The 14,317-nt window shown below is 41.9% G+C and overlaps 1 protein-coding gene across 4 annotated transcripts in view; it reads right to left on the reverse strand.

Moving 5' to 3' along the window:
- Nucleotides 1-8,807, reverse strand: part of CTNNA1 (catenin (cadherin-associated protein), alpha 1, 102kDa) — a 103,115-nt gene extending 94,308 nt beyond the window's left edge. For all 4 annotated transcript variants that reach the window (XM_009999948.1, XM_009999949.1, XM_009999947.1 and 1 more), the window contains exons 1-2: nucleotides 8,693-8,807; nucleotides 6,309-6,504 (exon numbers count right to left, since the gene is read on the reverse strand). In XM_009999948.1, coding sequence (XP_009998250.1) covers nucleotides 6,309-6,504; nucleotides 8,693-8,797 — 301 coding nt within the window. In that variant the 5' untranslated portion in view covers nucleotides 8,798-8,807. The remainder of the gene's footprint in view (nucleotides 1-6,308; nucleotides 6,505-8,692) is intronic.
- Between the last annotated feature and the right edge of the window lie 5,510 nt (nucleotides 8,808-14,317).

Here is a 14,317-nt window from a genome sequence, read left to right on the forward strand (position 1 = left end):
TCTATGATCTATGACTGCAGTTACTTCACAAACTACAATACTTTCAAAGCTTAAGCAAAAGCTTTGCTTTGTGTGCATGGAGATGTTAAGCAGCAAGCAGCAGAAAGTACTGTAAACACACAAGGCACCACCACAGCTCCTGGGACTGTAAACAACTCGAAGCAATGACCTGGCTGGATATGCCCTGGTATGCATTCAAAGCAAGGAGCTGCTTAGTACAATGCTTCAATGTTTCATAGCCTGTGGGTCTGCATCTGGTGCAGGAGGAAAGAATTTGGGTTTCAGATGGTAACAATGCTATTGGTTAGCTATGAAAAGCAAAGGCCACATTACACAGCTAGAGAAATTCCTCCAGAAGGCATTCAGAAAGCATAAAACTAATGTCTGCACATAGCCAGAGAAGTATATTTTGGATTTCTCCCCCTGCTTTTTGGGGCAGCATTTTTATTCCAGTACCACAGCTCCTACACAGCAGTAAGTTTTGGAATCCACATTATTATTATTCTTGGATCTCTGCATTTCTGAAACATTTGGTGAACAGCTAGGATTTAGTTTAGAAAATGTGAGGTACTTAAGGCCAAAGACTTGCAGGCAGCTGGAGACAACCAGAAAGCATGAGAACTGTTATAACTAACTGCTGTGTCAGAGGCTTCCCAAAGCTGTATGAAAGTGTCCATATGGTCATATGCCAAAACAAAAATAGCACATCTCAGAGAAGAACCACCTCAAATAGTTCTTCACAAGTGAAAGCTGACATTGACTCCCAACAACCCACTACCAAACTGGGTGAGATATGCAATCTCAAGCTAAAGCAGTGGCACCATCCTGCCACCAGCTCCCACAGCTCAGCAATCAGTGCAGCACATTGCCAGCACAGGAAGTGCTTCTATTTTAACTACTTATTGCTTTTAAAATTACTCCACAATTCCTACCACTGGAGAGCCTGGGGTTAACCATCCACATATTGAACATTAAGCAATTAATACCTTGCCCTGAAGAGTTTCTAGCACCCCAGCACCCTACACCTTCAGAGCTAAAACCAACCCAAACAGCTGCCAGCCTGTCCAAGCACCTACATCAAGATACTCCATTTTGTTCACATGCTCCCCCCTGTGTAACACCCTTCCATCATCTTAAATAATATGACAAAGTGTGGCATGCAACATTTTAAGATAAAAAATATGCTACTTCAGTACCATGACATATGAAAAAAGCTTCTGTCCAAGTACAGACCAGCTCTAAATCTCAGTCTCAAGCTATCCCTTACCCAGCTCTGATGAACACTCATTATTTCATTAAGTGTTAAGAGCCTCAGATTTCCAGGAGGGTGAAATAGGATGCATTTCCAATGCTGAAAAACTGGAAGAGGCTAATAATAGTGAAATTAATGTCACCACCACAAGTATGAGATCTATTAACAATCTCAGCTGTAAAGATAGATGCCAGAACCAACTGTCACTAGGAATATTTCCTCTCTTCTTCACTTACATGTAGAATTCTCACTTTTCCAACTCCTGAAAGAAATAAATGTTGTTTTCATTTATTTCCTAGTAAAAACACCTTAGAGAGGTGGCCCCTCACTTAATCTGAACCTCAGAAATTGCTAACAAGGTTAAAAAAACCCCAGTTATTCCCTACCCATCTCTTAATTGCAGCCTTACAAGCCAGTACTGAAATAAAATGCTATTCCTTTTTATTTTAAAAAGAGCCTTTAAGAGATTTAGAGAGCTTCAAACAGCTTGTCAGTGTCAAATGATAACCAGCTTCCCAGAATTAAAGGAAGATTATAATTAGAGTTGTTGCATATATATGTATTTCTGCAAATTAAAGCTGGCTATCAGGCTTCTTTTACAAAGTAGCATGGGGTAGTTATTTCAGCCAGATTCCAAGGGTAAGAGAGAACCCTGCCCTGGTCTAAGAATGCAGTTCCTGCATTCTGTGTGCACATCAGCAGTTCAAATTCGATCCAGCATCATCTTCTCATTTTTTAAGTTGAACCAGATGTAACACAGCAAGTTCAAAAGCAGGATTTCAAGAGTTAAAAGAAATACACTGCAGAAGAGTAAGACTATGAGACTGGGATTATACAGCTGGTACAAAATCTTATATGAGTAATCTGCTTTTCCAATATAACCTTAGATTTTCACTAGATATTACAAGGGAAAGGTAATAAAACAAGAGTCAAGAAAAGAAAAGGCAATGGTAGCCATACCATGATCTTGTCAATAAAGCACTAAGAATTCAATTAAATATAATTGAACAAAGCCCATTTCAGAAATAGTCAGATTTTAGTCCATCAAAAGAAAATTACCATTTTCTAGTCTCATTCCCACCATGCCCACAGGGTCTGACAGCACTTCAGACAGCACTATTAATCCTCCTCAGCAGCACAGTACACGATGACCATGACAGAGGGTTTTATTTGTACAAATACTGAAGGAGTAAGAAAGCAGCAGAGAAGGCAGGCAAGGCAAGGCAGACCCAGGACACACACAGGCACTGGTGCTTTTTTTTCCTCAAGCTAGAATTCATGTCCACACATCACCTTGTACCCTTTAGCAACTTCCAGTTCAAAGCCCCTCTCCAGGCTGCTTTGCCAACAGTATCAGAAATACAGAGTGCCACCAGGCCATGACTCCACCTGCCCATATCACTCTGCTCACAGTTCCCTGGAGGTTGCCCATTCCCCACCAAACCAAGGCAAGCATGAAATCAACAGTTTCAGGACTCTGCCGTCTTACCACTAATGCTCCCTTCAATGCCCACCATGAGGGTCACAACAGGCTGCCCTTGCTTTCTACTACACAAGACAAGGCCTTGTATCTCCTCCTGCCATATCAACATGAGAGCTGATATTTTTGTTGCCGTAAGTTTTTATCAAATCCTTAATTGTGTCTTCAATTAAATCTGCACTGCCTACAACACTCCTAGAGTTTGCCAAAAGCAGTCTCAAAGCTCCCTCAGGTTATGGCTTTTCAAAGATCTTGAGTCCTTGGCTGGAAGATTACTTCTAATACAAGTGGTACACTCCTAAACCACTTTTACTGCAGGACAGAGAACTCTTTGCACCTTTCCAAGAAATTAAATGGTCACAACAAAGTTTTAAAGTTGAGTTTTCCAAGAATTCAGTGTTTAACTTCAAGTTACTCTACAACTAGCCTCCTCCCATTCCTTGGAAATTCTTAAGCTGTGCATCTTGTGTGAAGTACAGCTGAAAAAACATTTCATCCTTTCATACTTTGCCACACTGTTCAGTTTTGAGGAAAGCTTCACTCAAAAACACAGGGCAGAAAGACACCATGCTGAATCAGCAGGTTCACTCCCCTGCAACTGCAGCCATGAAACATGATCAAAGTCCACAGTATTCACCACAGTATTTCATCCATTCTCTTACCACAAGCCCTATGCACTTGCTTAAGCTTTTTAATTTTAAGCTTTATTTTTTGGTCTTTTATGTAAAGTTAACATAGCAAGAAACATAAGACTGAAAGCTTAGCTAATACCCTGGGGATCCTCACACTAGCATTAGATACCTCAAGGCAGTGAACTATGGTGAGCAGTTCTCTAGGAAATAGGAATAGACTGGTCAGCCCAAACCAAAAGAAATTTCCTTCTTGACCCCAGAATTTGCAACCTGTCTCAGTGCCAAGCACCTGGATTAGAAAGAGATTCAGTTCCAAAACACCTCCCAATAGCACTAGAAGACCTGACCATTTCAATGTAGTCTTCAAAGCTTCACAGGAAGGTAAAACCCTACAAAGAGCTTACAGCAGAAGGAATAAGACTGGGCAAGAGTAATATTGCCCCTTGTGTCACCCAGCAAAGCTTGAATGGCAGAAAGAACTGTAACAAACAACGTAAGTGTGGTGACATCTGAGAACTTCACATCAGATGTTTTCCCAATACTAAGTCTTCCCTATAACCACAGCAGGATCCATTCTGAACAACACTTTGGTTCTTTGTCTCCACTACTCTGTTCAAAATTTCTTTTGTAAGAAACTTCACTACTTTGAAAGAAGTCAGAAGTCGAAAGCTTTAAAGGACCAGGAATCTTACTTCAGGATATTTCATGAACTTGTTCAATATTTAAAGGAAGTTGTAATTTAATTCTTCCACTGCAAAAATCAGGACTTTGAAGATCCACTTACACTGATTTAGTATGTAGCCATATTATCATTCACTCTGAATAGCTCTTTCACTTCTTTGTTTTTACTCCCAAATTTTATGAACAGGCATGCTAACTAAAATCATGTACCCTCTTAGTCTTCTTGCTAGGCAATAAATAAATAAAATTAATTCTCTCTGATGAGACAAGTTATCTATTGTCCTAATCATCTTCATAACCTCTGTCTACTTTCATTCATCTGTTTTTATTATGATAACTAAACTGCTCCCTACTGTAAATAGAAGCATTATTAATTCTATTTTCCTGTCTTCTGCTGAAGATAAATTGTGTTATACATCTATAATCTCCTGCTGTCAGACAGATGCTGCCAGTTCACAATCACCCTAGTGCTGATCAAGACACCCAGATTCTCCTCTTCACTTTTGCCCCCCATTGAAAAAGTCAGATAACGACAGAAACACCTGAAAGCTTTGCTAAGCACACACCCTGGCTTGTAACAGACTTCCCTCCTTTCTCCAGTTCAACTGGTCTGCCACAGTACTGGCATCACTTCTGGAGTACACAGATTGGATACACACATGCAGGTTGAGATTTTTTTATCTCCCTGCTGTTATTAGCACCACTGAGAGCTGCAATCCTGCCCAGGCATTGGCAGAAATAAGCTTCCCCTAGGCTGCATCTCATTTTTTGCTATTTGCTTCTAATTTCCACAAAGTTTGTTTGTTTTTTTCAATTTCCTTACCACGAGCTGCTCTGCCAAACCTGACCCAACATGGTGACAGGGCACAGATTTTTATCACTGGCTGTGCTGCCCCAGCACACAGTGGGCACCAGTGGTATTCAGGCAAATCATTCAAGTCTAATCACCATTCCCCTCAGAGAAAAGCTCTCCTCCCTGTGCATCAGGTTTCCTACAAACAGTAAAAAGGGAGGAAGAAATGAAATGGCATTAAGGTGGGAAGTTACTTCACTCTGGCACCTCTCAGCTACAAACTCCACCTTCTCTGTCAAATAGAACAGGGAGGTTTTGGCATCAAGTCAACGTGCAGTCTCAAAATCAAGCAGAGGCCAAAAAACAATTGAAAGGGTCATCCTGAAAGTTTTTTTATATCAATCCCTCCTTCCTAGCAGCTTCCTACTCTAACACACAACTACATATTCAACTAATGGAACTTCTCAATGCCAAGGGCTGAGTACAGCTCCCTCACTCATTAATACCACTGAGAGTCATTTGAAGGTACTCACAGATGAGCTCTGCCTCTCAATTCTGAGCAGCAATCAAGCAAGCCCCAAGAATTAAAAGCTTCATGACAAAGGGCTCTCTTTTGCTGTTGTTTGTTGTTGTTAAATTAAGCCAACTCAATTAGCCCCTCATATTGCAGTCTTCTTATGTTGATCCTTCTTTGGTCTGTCAACCAGGCTCACCCAGAACTTAAAACTGTTTTCAACTAATATTTCACTGTGCTACTTCAGCTACAAACAAGTAATTAATGCTAATGAGTTTTCCTTTTTTTGCAGCAGCAGCCGCCACCATTAATACCAGTTGACTGAGTTTCACTGAAGCATAGAAAAGGCTCATGACTGGAAGAATGATAAATGATTTATGAGCAGCAGTATTTACTAGTGCATATTTTTGAGTAAGGCAGTTCCACAGGCTTTCCTTGTAGGTCTTCCCCAAGAGAGTAAAAAAGAAAATGGTAAAAATCAACACTAGATGTGGGGGAGGAAGTCTGGAATATTTAATCAAGGTCCTTGCATTCCATTTGTTGCTGTTTACATTTTACATATTCAAGACACCCAGCTCTGCCAAGTCAACACTCAGCTCTTCCTCCCACAATGGTGTGCTGTATAAATTCAAATATTGAAAAAGTTATTGTTGTATTTGAGATGTAGTTCCATAATGTTTATAGGCAAAGGGTGGAATTTATTTGTTAGCCTAAACTGAGTTTTAAACACTCTTACAGAATCAGCCCTTCTTCTCTTCCCAATCTCTACCTGGGACATCCAATTTCCAGATCTGCCCAGTTGATGTTACTTCTTGAGGAAGGCAGCAAGACAAAACAGGAATCTACACCAGTGGAGAGGGGCAGAGTCATTACAAGTAACAGCAAAAGGGAAAAGGAAACAGTTCCACTTACTCTGAAAAATCAGTTTTACAAGCACTCAGATCCACAGCTCTTACCTTGCTTACGAACATCTTCCACGGCTGCTATCAGCTCCTCTTTCAGATACTGGCTCTCTTTTGCAATTTTGTCTCCTTTATCCAGGAAATTCTCTGTTGCTTGTTCAACTGAAGCAGCCAGAACATGGGCCTTTTTGGAACGCCCTCGCTTTTTGTTAGAGGGACCCTTGTTGCTAGTGTTAACCAGTGTTGTTACCTGAAGGCGTAGGATGAAGGGAAGAAACAAAAACCACAAAACAAATTAGAAGTTTATCCATTTGACAGCAAGGCCACATGTATTTTTTCTAGACAGCAGATCACTAATACCTGCACTTTTGCCAGCTCCAGAGGTTAAACTCACAAACAAGTGTCTCTCACATCTCTTTAAACATTACCATGCTACTTGATTCCTTAGATGAGCATTATAAATTCAGCTAAACCATTTATAGAGATTTTTTTCTTAGCAGCAGCAGAAAATTTGATTTTAAGAATCGAGATCTATTTGTATTTTTGATAAAGTGCAATCTCAGTAACAGGCGAGAGCTGCTTGGCATCACTTCAAAAGAAGCCACATTGGAGATAATTAGGTTGGGATAGCTCCCCAAGCATAAAAGACCCCAAAACAAGGTTGAAGCCATTCTCTGCAGAAATCTAGCAAGTCCAAATACCTTTTCAGTCCCAAGCAATACTACAGCCAGTGGACTACATGCAGAGCAAAGGACTTCCAGAGCTCATTATTTTGCTAAAACAACCAAAAATGCACTCCTGAAATCAACAAATATTTCCAAGTTGTATGTTTTAGACTGAAACCCTGCTAGGAGGTGGCCACCAGCTGCCAGATGACCACCAAGTACTGTGTTAGCTCAGGATCAGAATCCTTCAAACACAGATGACACAAAATCCCCACAAGCTCTTCCATCTGCAGTTTTTTTCCCCTCTCCTTTTTGTGAAGCCTAGGAGAAGGTATGCCAAGCTACTTCAGAGGGACATTAAATTACAACACTAAAAATATTACTGCTCTGGAAAGCCCAAGGACTTCTGACATAAAGGTCCTCAGAGATGAATTCGTCTTCTCAGTATGTTGAATCAGAGAAGGAAAGGCATCAGCTAGGAATATTGTTGTTAGTTAACGGGGAGCATTTTTATTGGGAAGTCTCAGCTCACCATGTACTGCAAATAAACAACAAGTTGCAACAAGGTAATTTACTCTACTTTCTTCTCTATATTTTGCCAACCACAATATTCACAAAATTTGGGATAGCCAGTACAGCCTATTGTGCTACTTGAGAAGTACGTTACAGACACTGAACTTGGACAAAAAGCTCCCATAAACAAGTTTGCTTAGTCAAGTTTGACAAATTAGGACAATTTCTCTTGAGGAAAGACTCCATCGGTAGTAACTGCAGGTAAAATTCTATATAGTACATCATCCAACTGCCCATCTCAGTATCTGGAAGGCATCTGTCTCTGGCAGGTACAGACAACAGCTCGGCAATTAACGGGATGTTAATACTGGAAACAGAACTTGATTGTTGCAGTTTGTGTTTAGCAGGAGTTGTGTCCAGTTCACACTGTCATTATAACAATTTTGTATTTCAAGGAAATAAAATGAGTTAACTGTCTTCAGAGCACATTCTCTTCCAGACCTCCTAGAAATTCTCTTCCCAAAATCTTCAAATTGCTCAGTTTGCAGAGCTTATGTTTACAAAACTCATTCTAGTTTTCCTACTATCTTCAGTGCATTTCACTGGGCAATACACAACATGCAGAAATAGGCTTTTATACACAAATCTAGCGTAAAGCATAGGCAGAAATCAGAAGAAAGCATGGATATCTTGCAAGAGATCTACTAAAACACTGACAAATGTCATTAAAGCATACTTCTTGCAGGAAACTCAGTCTGGAGGGATCAGTAATTATTTACAACATAAGGCAGATCTAGACGCTTTGCAAACAACCATCATCACACATTTCACTATATCCCTGGAACTTCCTTCCAAAGGGAACTCTAAACACAGGTAATCTCAAAGAAAACGTTTCAGACCCTACTTCTGGCAAGCACTAATCACTTAACTGCAAGGGACTTTTGTTGCTCCCAGATACCAGGTTCTAAATTATATATAGCGCAGCTTTTTAAAAACCCATCAAATAAGCAGCATACATCCCCAAACACAGGTGAGAAACAGCACAGCAGCAATGGAACATCAGTCCCTAACAGGCATTTCTGCACTTGTAATTGAAATTCTGTGTCTCATCAGGTGCTGAAGCAGCACAGTCTTTCCAGACTTGTGTCCAGTAACTGTTAGTGGTTTTACTTCTGAAATTTAAGCTTTGGAAGTTACTTAATTGAAATAATACATTAAAACAGGTAATTGTCTCGTCTTTTGTTCCCTTTTTTTCCCTACCTGTGTCACAAGAGGCTCCAGTAGTCTTTCGACTGCCAGTGTTCTTATCTCCAAGCTTTTGGGGTCCCATTTGAAGTTAACGTTGCCTGCAGTAACAGCAGTCATTTCTAGAAGAAGAAACAAAGCTACATTAATACTTTATTTTCTTTATGTTGGAATATATTTTTAAATTAAATTAAAACAGAGGTTATTAAACATGCAACACAGAGATTCTTTGTGAGTTAGGGTTATACTGTCTCTGGAAACATCTGTTCTGGTTCAGCTGGTGGTAGTTTAAAAAAATACCTGTTATGACAATATACAGATATTACCTGTATGTTTTGGTTGAAAAAAATCAAAACAAATAACCAAAATCTACCCAAACAGCTCAATATTTTATTAGAGCAATTACAAGACAGAGAACGTTTGTTTCACTGATCAGTGATGCCCAGCAGTGAAGAAGGACCTCACAGGGGATAGGGTCACTTCACTCCTGAAGCTGGAGGCTGAGCAAATAATCTCTTCTTGATTTCTGCTGTCCTGAGCTCCCATACTGGCTGAGACACAGCCCAAGGTCCTGGGGGAGCAGAAGGGAACATCTTGACTTCAACAGCACCAAAAAGCTGCCAGCTTTCTCAACTCCACCACGAGTCACTACCCCAAATGCTTTGTCAAACCACGAGCCAGGTTTTAACTTCAGTCCATTCAACCTACTCGTTCATCCAATTCACCTTTTGGAAGTACAAAGGTAAAATAGTGAATGTACGTCTTATAAAGCCAGAAAATCCAGTTGGTGCAGATTTAACAGCTTATGTCTCTTACGCTTACCCTTAACATTTACATAGGAGGGAAAAGCAGCTTTGCATTAAGAGATCTGTTAAAAGCTGTCACTGAGCCTTTCCTCCCCAGTTTTATACTGACATCCCAATGGAACAGCAAATACGATTATGAGAAAAGTTTACTGAAACTACTAGAAAAACTCAGCTTTCGAAACCACTAGTACAAAAAAAACACCAGGAAAACCCCCCCAAAAACCCAAAGCAAACTACAAGAGATCACTAGTTTAATACTTGGATGCTGCACAACAAAGGAATAACCAGAATCATCACTTTAGTAAAAAAATGAAGTCTTTACAATTCCATAAAATCACTTCATACCACTTCAGACTTAAGAGACTACAGCTCTTCCTGCTGTGGGTTGCCCTCAAAATTCAAGATTATACTAATCTCCCATTTATCACTTTTTAACAGATATAAAGTCAGGAAGAGAAACACATTTCCAAACTCTCCTTCTACCTCTTTTCGTAAGCACCTACTACTGAAGTTGTTTTAAAAGCTTATTAGCCAATATTTTTAATCTTACTGTGGACAGGGCACTGTCTGCACAGCATCTCAGCAGACAGGTTGCCCTGACAGCACCAGATGTCCCTGAACTGCCAGTCGAGCACAATGTCCCATTATTTTTAAGAAGCAGGAGGCGACGCACTAATTTTGGTAACCAACGATGTTTAAAAGACATACCAACAACTAACCATTTTATACTGCCACTGACAGTTAAACATACAGATGTGGTTGCTTGCTTCCCATTGAAGAATAAAATCTCCTGGGCACTCAAGCCTGAGAGGGCGTGAGGCAGTCAGGGCTGTGCATTGCCTGGCCTCAGCCCACAGCACCTTCCTGACAGGCTGCTCCCCAGACATCACACCTCAGCTTTCTCACACCCGGACATGATACAATGGATTAACTACTCACTACACTCCTGAAAACACATCTTTGCTTGAAAAGCCTACATGCTGTCATATCCTGAAGTACAACTCTGCAAGGTGCAAAGCAGGAATATGTACCTACCCTGCATTTAGCTTTCCACTTACACCCACACTCCAAGTGCCCACACCGCTGGAGAGGAAGAAAACTTTAAAAGCTTAAAAAAACAAAAATTAATAGGGAGAGACTGATGCGTGCTAGTATATTATCACCTTTCTGATGGTTTTAAATCAAAAAAACTTCAAGGTGCAGCTGAAGGGTCCCAGCTCCTGCAGCAGGAGACATGCCAGGGAGCTGCTCCAGAGTTCCATGATGAGCTGACAGCAGGAGGGTGGAGGATGGCCACCAGCATCTCCTCTTCCTCGCCTGACACTTCTCTCTGAGCCCTATGAATTCACTAGCACCTTCTCTCCCAACCACCCCTCTATTTTTTTGTTCTTTGCTGGTTCAGCTTTCCACTGGCTTATGCCACAGCCCAAACACTGGCACAGGGCAAGCTGTGCAATGCCCCTCAACCCCCGGTGACATCCTACCCTCAACAAGGAACTTGACTACTTTATTCCCTCCTGATTAGCTCAGCATGAATGCTTCCTACATAAGAAGCCAAGAAAAATATGCTGAAAGCCTTTATGGTTTCTGAGAAACATATCCAGAGCTCTGGAAAGCCCATTAGGTTTCTAGGTAAAAGCTGTTTCTATATACTTAATGCCGTTATGCCTCTCAGAGAAACAAAGTGCAAGATGAGGTAACCATGAGAAGATACATTAATTGTACTAGAAGGAAAATAAAGGCAATTCATCTGAAAACACGTTAGTATGATACCTCACAAATTGGCCAAAAAACTACTTAGTATGAACTTAAATTGAAATTTATCTACAAAGCATAAGCTGATATCAAATACACAGTTTGGCAGCAATGACTTGGATATCTTTTGTACATTGTAGCAAATATGTGAGTGAGGGGATGGGGGGGTCAAAGAACAACTGGCAGGGCCATGTGAAGGCAGGACTGCACTTCTGCCAGGAGAAAGCTCTAATTCTCTGGAACCTGTCTTGTGACTGCTTAAGGTTTTGCTTCATTAAATTCAAACATGGTAAGGGCAGTAAACCAAGTCAGAGGACTTTGTAGCAGAGTACTTAATTGTTGGCTTTTTGGAGAGCACACAAGAATTCCCACGATGCCTGCAATAACACCTCAAAGACAAAGGACATCCTCTGCAAGATGAACCCAACCGCAGGCTAGTGCAGCACTGGCTTCAGAGAGCTGGGACAAGCCAGCTGACATGGAAACAGGCTCTCCAGGCCACAGAGCAGCACCCTGAGAAGGAGTCTGAAGGACAAAGCAGCATAGACCACACAGCAGAAAAGAGCGAACGATGCCGAGTCTGAAGTGCTGGAACCTATAGAAAGACACCATCGCACAAGAAGTTGTGGTTGCCCAGTCTGGTTTCATAAGCAGCATGAAAGCTGCTTAAAAACCAACATTCATCCTCCCACACCCCTGGAGGAACTCATGCCCATCTTCACATCACATACTCTCAGTACTGGCACAGCTTTCCCCACGGCTGAGTGATTGACCAGATGGGGAAGAACTGATTTGGCTGGAGGGAAAGAAATCCATATATGCAGGGTGGGCCGAGATCCTCATCTGGCTTCCCGTGCCACCACAGATACCACAGCCAGCAGAACCAGTGAGAGGAGATGGGTATGTCAGCTGGCATTGCTGGCAAAGCCCTTCAAGTGGAAACACAGGGCAAAGTTGGATGCCACAACCAAGCTGAATGATGTGCCACTGGAAACAGAGCATCAAGCAGAGCAGCTGCAGAGCAGGAGCACCCTCCCAGCACATCTAATGCTCACACACATGAAGCCTCATCCTTAAACCTTGCTCACAGCCCAGCATGTTAACTGTAAACCCTTCAGGTTATTACACTGGTCATAATGGTGGTCAGTATTGTTATAGATGGCTCAAGAGCAAAGCAATGATGTCTTACTGGGGATTAGTGTACTTGCAAGGACATGAGGGTGGGGAAAGAACAGGAGTTTCAAAGAAGCTACTTCCTGACTTCCCTGTTGCCTCCAGAAGTCTCTACATTTCCAGCCAAGAGGCAGCTCTGCAAGCAGAGCCATCCCAGGCCATCTTGTTCCTTTCTTCCCTCAAGAATCAAGATCTTTCAATGGCTAAAGCTTAAGAAAAGGTTCCCTTTACTCTTCTTCAAGCAAACCCTGCCACAGTCCTCCACTCCTTTTCCTGCCTCAGTGGGGCACCCACACTGGCACACACCTGATGCACTGAGCCACATCAAGGAGCTAAAATGGTCTCAGAGTAAGATAGTAGCTATAAAAATTACCCTACCTTAATGTCCCAAAGGACGAGGTGGGACTGCACAGCAAAGAGGACTAGACTGCAGCAGCAACTAAATGAGCTCTGCCCAACGTGCAGCCCAGGGCAGGTCCCAGCCCAGCTGGGGAGAGCTGAGGGCACAGCCCTGAGCAGAAGGAAGCATTAAACTGCTGGGGCTGCACTTGCACACCAGTGCATGAGCTGGTCTGCCGTGAATGCACAGAGGGTGATGTGTGTAAAGCGCTCTTTCCAAAAGCCACAACTAAAGGCTGTGGCATTTTAAAAAACTGGTAATTCAAGCTTTTTAAGAATAACTTCAGGTACCTACTTCCAGAATTTTGGCATGCAGATAATTTCTAGACTTTGGCAAGCATAGGAATGTAGCTCTGCAGCTCCCTTGCAAAAGTGTCCTGAAGGCACCCCAGGCTTTTTCAAAAGCCCACAAAAAAGCACTATTTAACAGTGAGCTCTGCACACCAACAGAATCACGGAAGGGCTCAGTGCCCATGGTCCTGTTTTTCCAGGTTGCACCCCCACGCTCACCCAAGGCTGCTGGCTGTATCTCAGGCTACCAAGTTTGTACATTCAACCTGCTCTATAGCAGGAGATCCTGCAGCCTCCCGACCTCTGGACCAGAGCAAATCTCTTTTGGTTACACAGCAGAAAATCTAACCACCCATCTCTGGTGCTCCAATGTGAGTCCCACTACCTTATGCTACCTCTTTTACATTTCATCTTATACCAGTCCTCAAATTTTAACTATCCTGACAAGCTGCTTTCTAAAAGCTTTTAACTTCACTCAGCAGGTTTTATTTTCTGTTAGGGAAGGTGATACTCAAACAATGGTCTCACTAGCATAGTGGGAGTCTTACCCAGGCCAAGCACAATAGACCACATGCTGAATACAAGCACTATGCCAAAAAACCTAACAAAAGAGCACAAGACAAGGACATAGGAGAACATCCCCATTTTAACACCCTTTCTGCTACCCACCTAGGTGCTCCCCATTTTGTGCAGCTCACTGAGCCCAAGCACAGCAATATGTACTTGACTGCCTTATTTTGCAGCTTATTTCTCTCATTTTTATTTAAGTAGCCATAGTCATTTTGAATGATAGCCCTGTCCTCTACCATGCTTGCAGACTATCTTTGGAACTTCTTGGGATTTACGACACAACAATCCAGCTTCCTCTGCCAGCTAGAAAATGAACCAGCTTCCCTGCTTCCAAGGGAATCCCTTTGACTTCGTTTGGTTTGTTACCTAAGTATCCAACTCATCTGATAACCAGCAGGTATCCTTTAGCCCTGCTGAAGGTGGAGGATAAGACAGAGCAGATCAAGATCTGTGGGAGTTTGGTATTTAATATGTGCCATTAACATAAATCTTCCAAGCGCTTTTGGTCTGAAGAAGGTCAAGGCACATTTCGTGTTAAACCCAGCTCACATGCGTGGGTTTCATCAGGCCCTGCTGACAGCTCACAACTGGTTTTCATATAACTAAGAATATTCAGGAAAAACATGTTTCATTCTTTACTCTTTCC

Source organism: Chaetura pelagica, unplaced genomic scaffold (genome assembly GCF_000747805.2).
Source record: "Chaetura pelagica isolate M959 unplaced genomic scaffold, ChaPel_1.0 scaffold296, whole genome shotgun sequence".
In the NCBI taxonomy this organism is placed as follows: Eukaryota; Metazoa; Chordata; class Aves; order Apodiformes; family Apodidae; genus Chaetura; species Chaetura pelagica.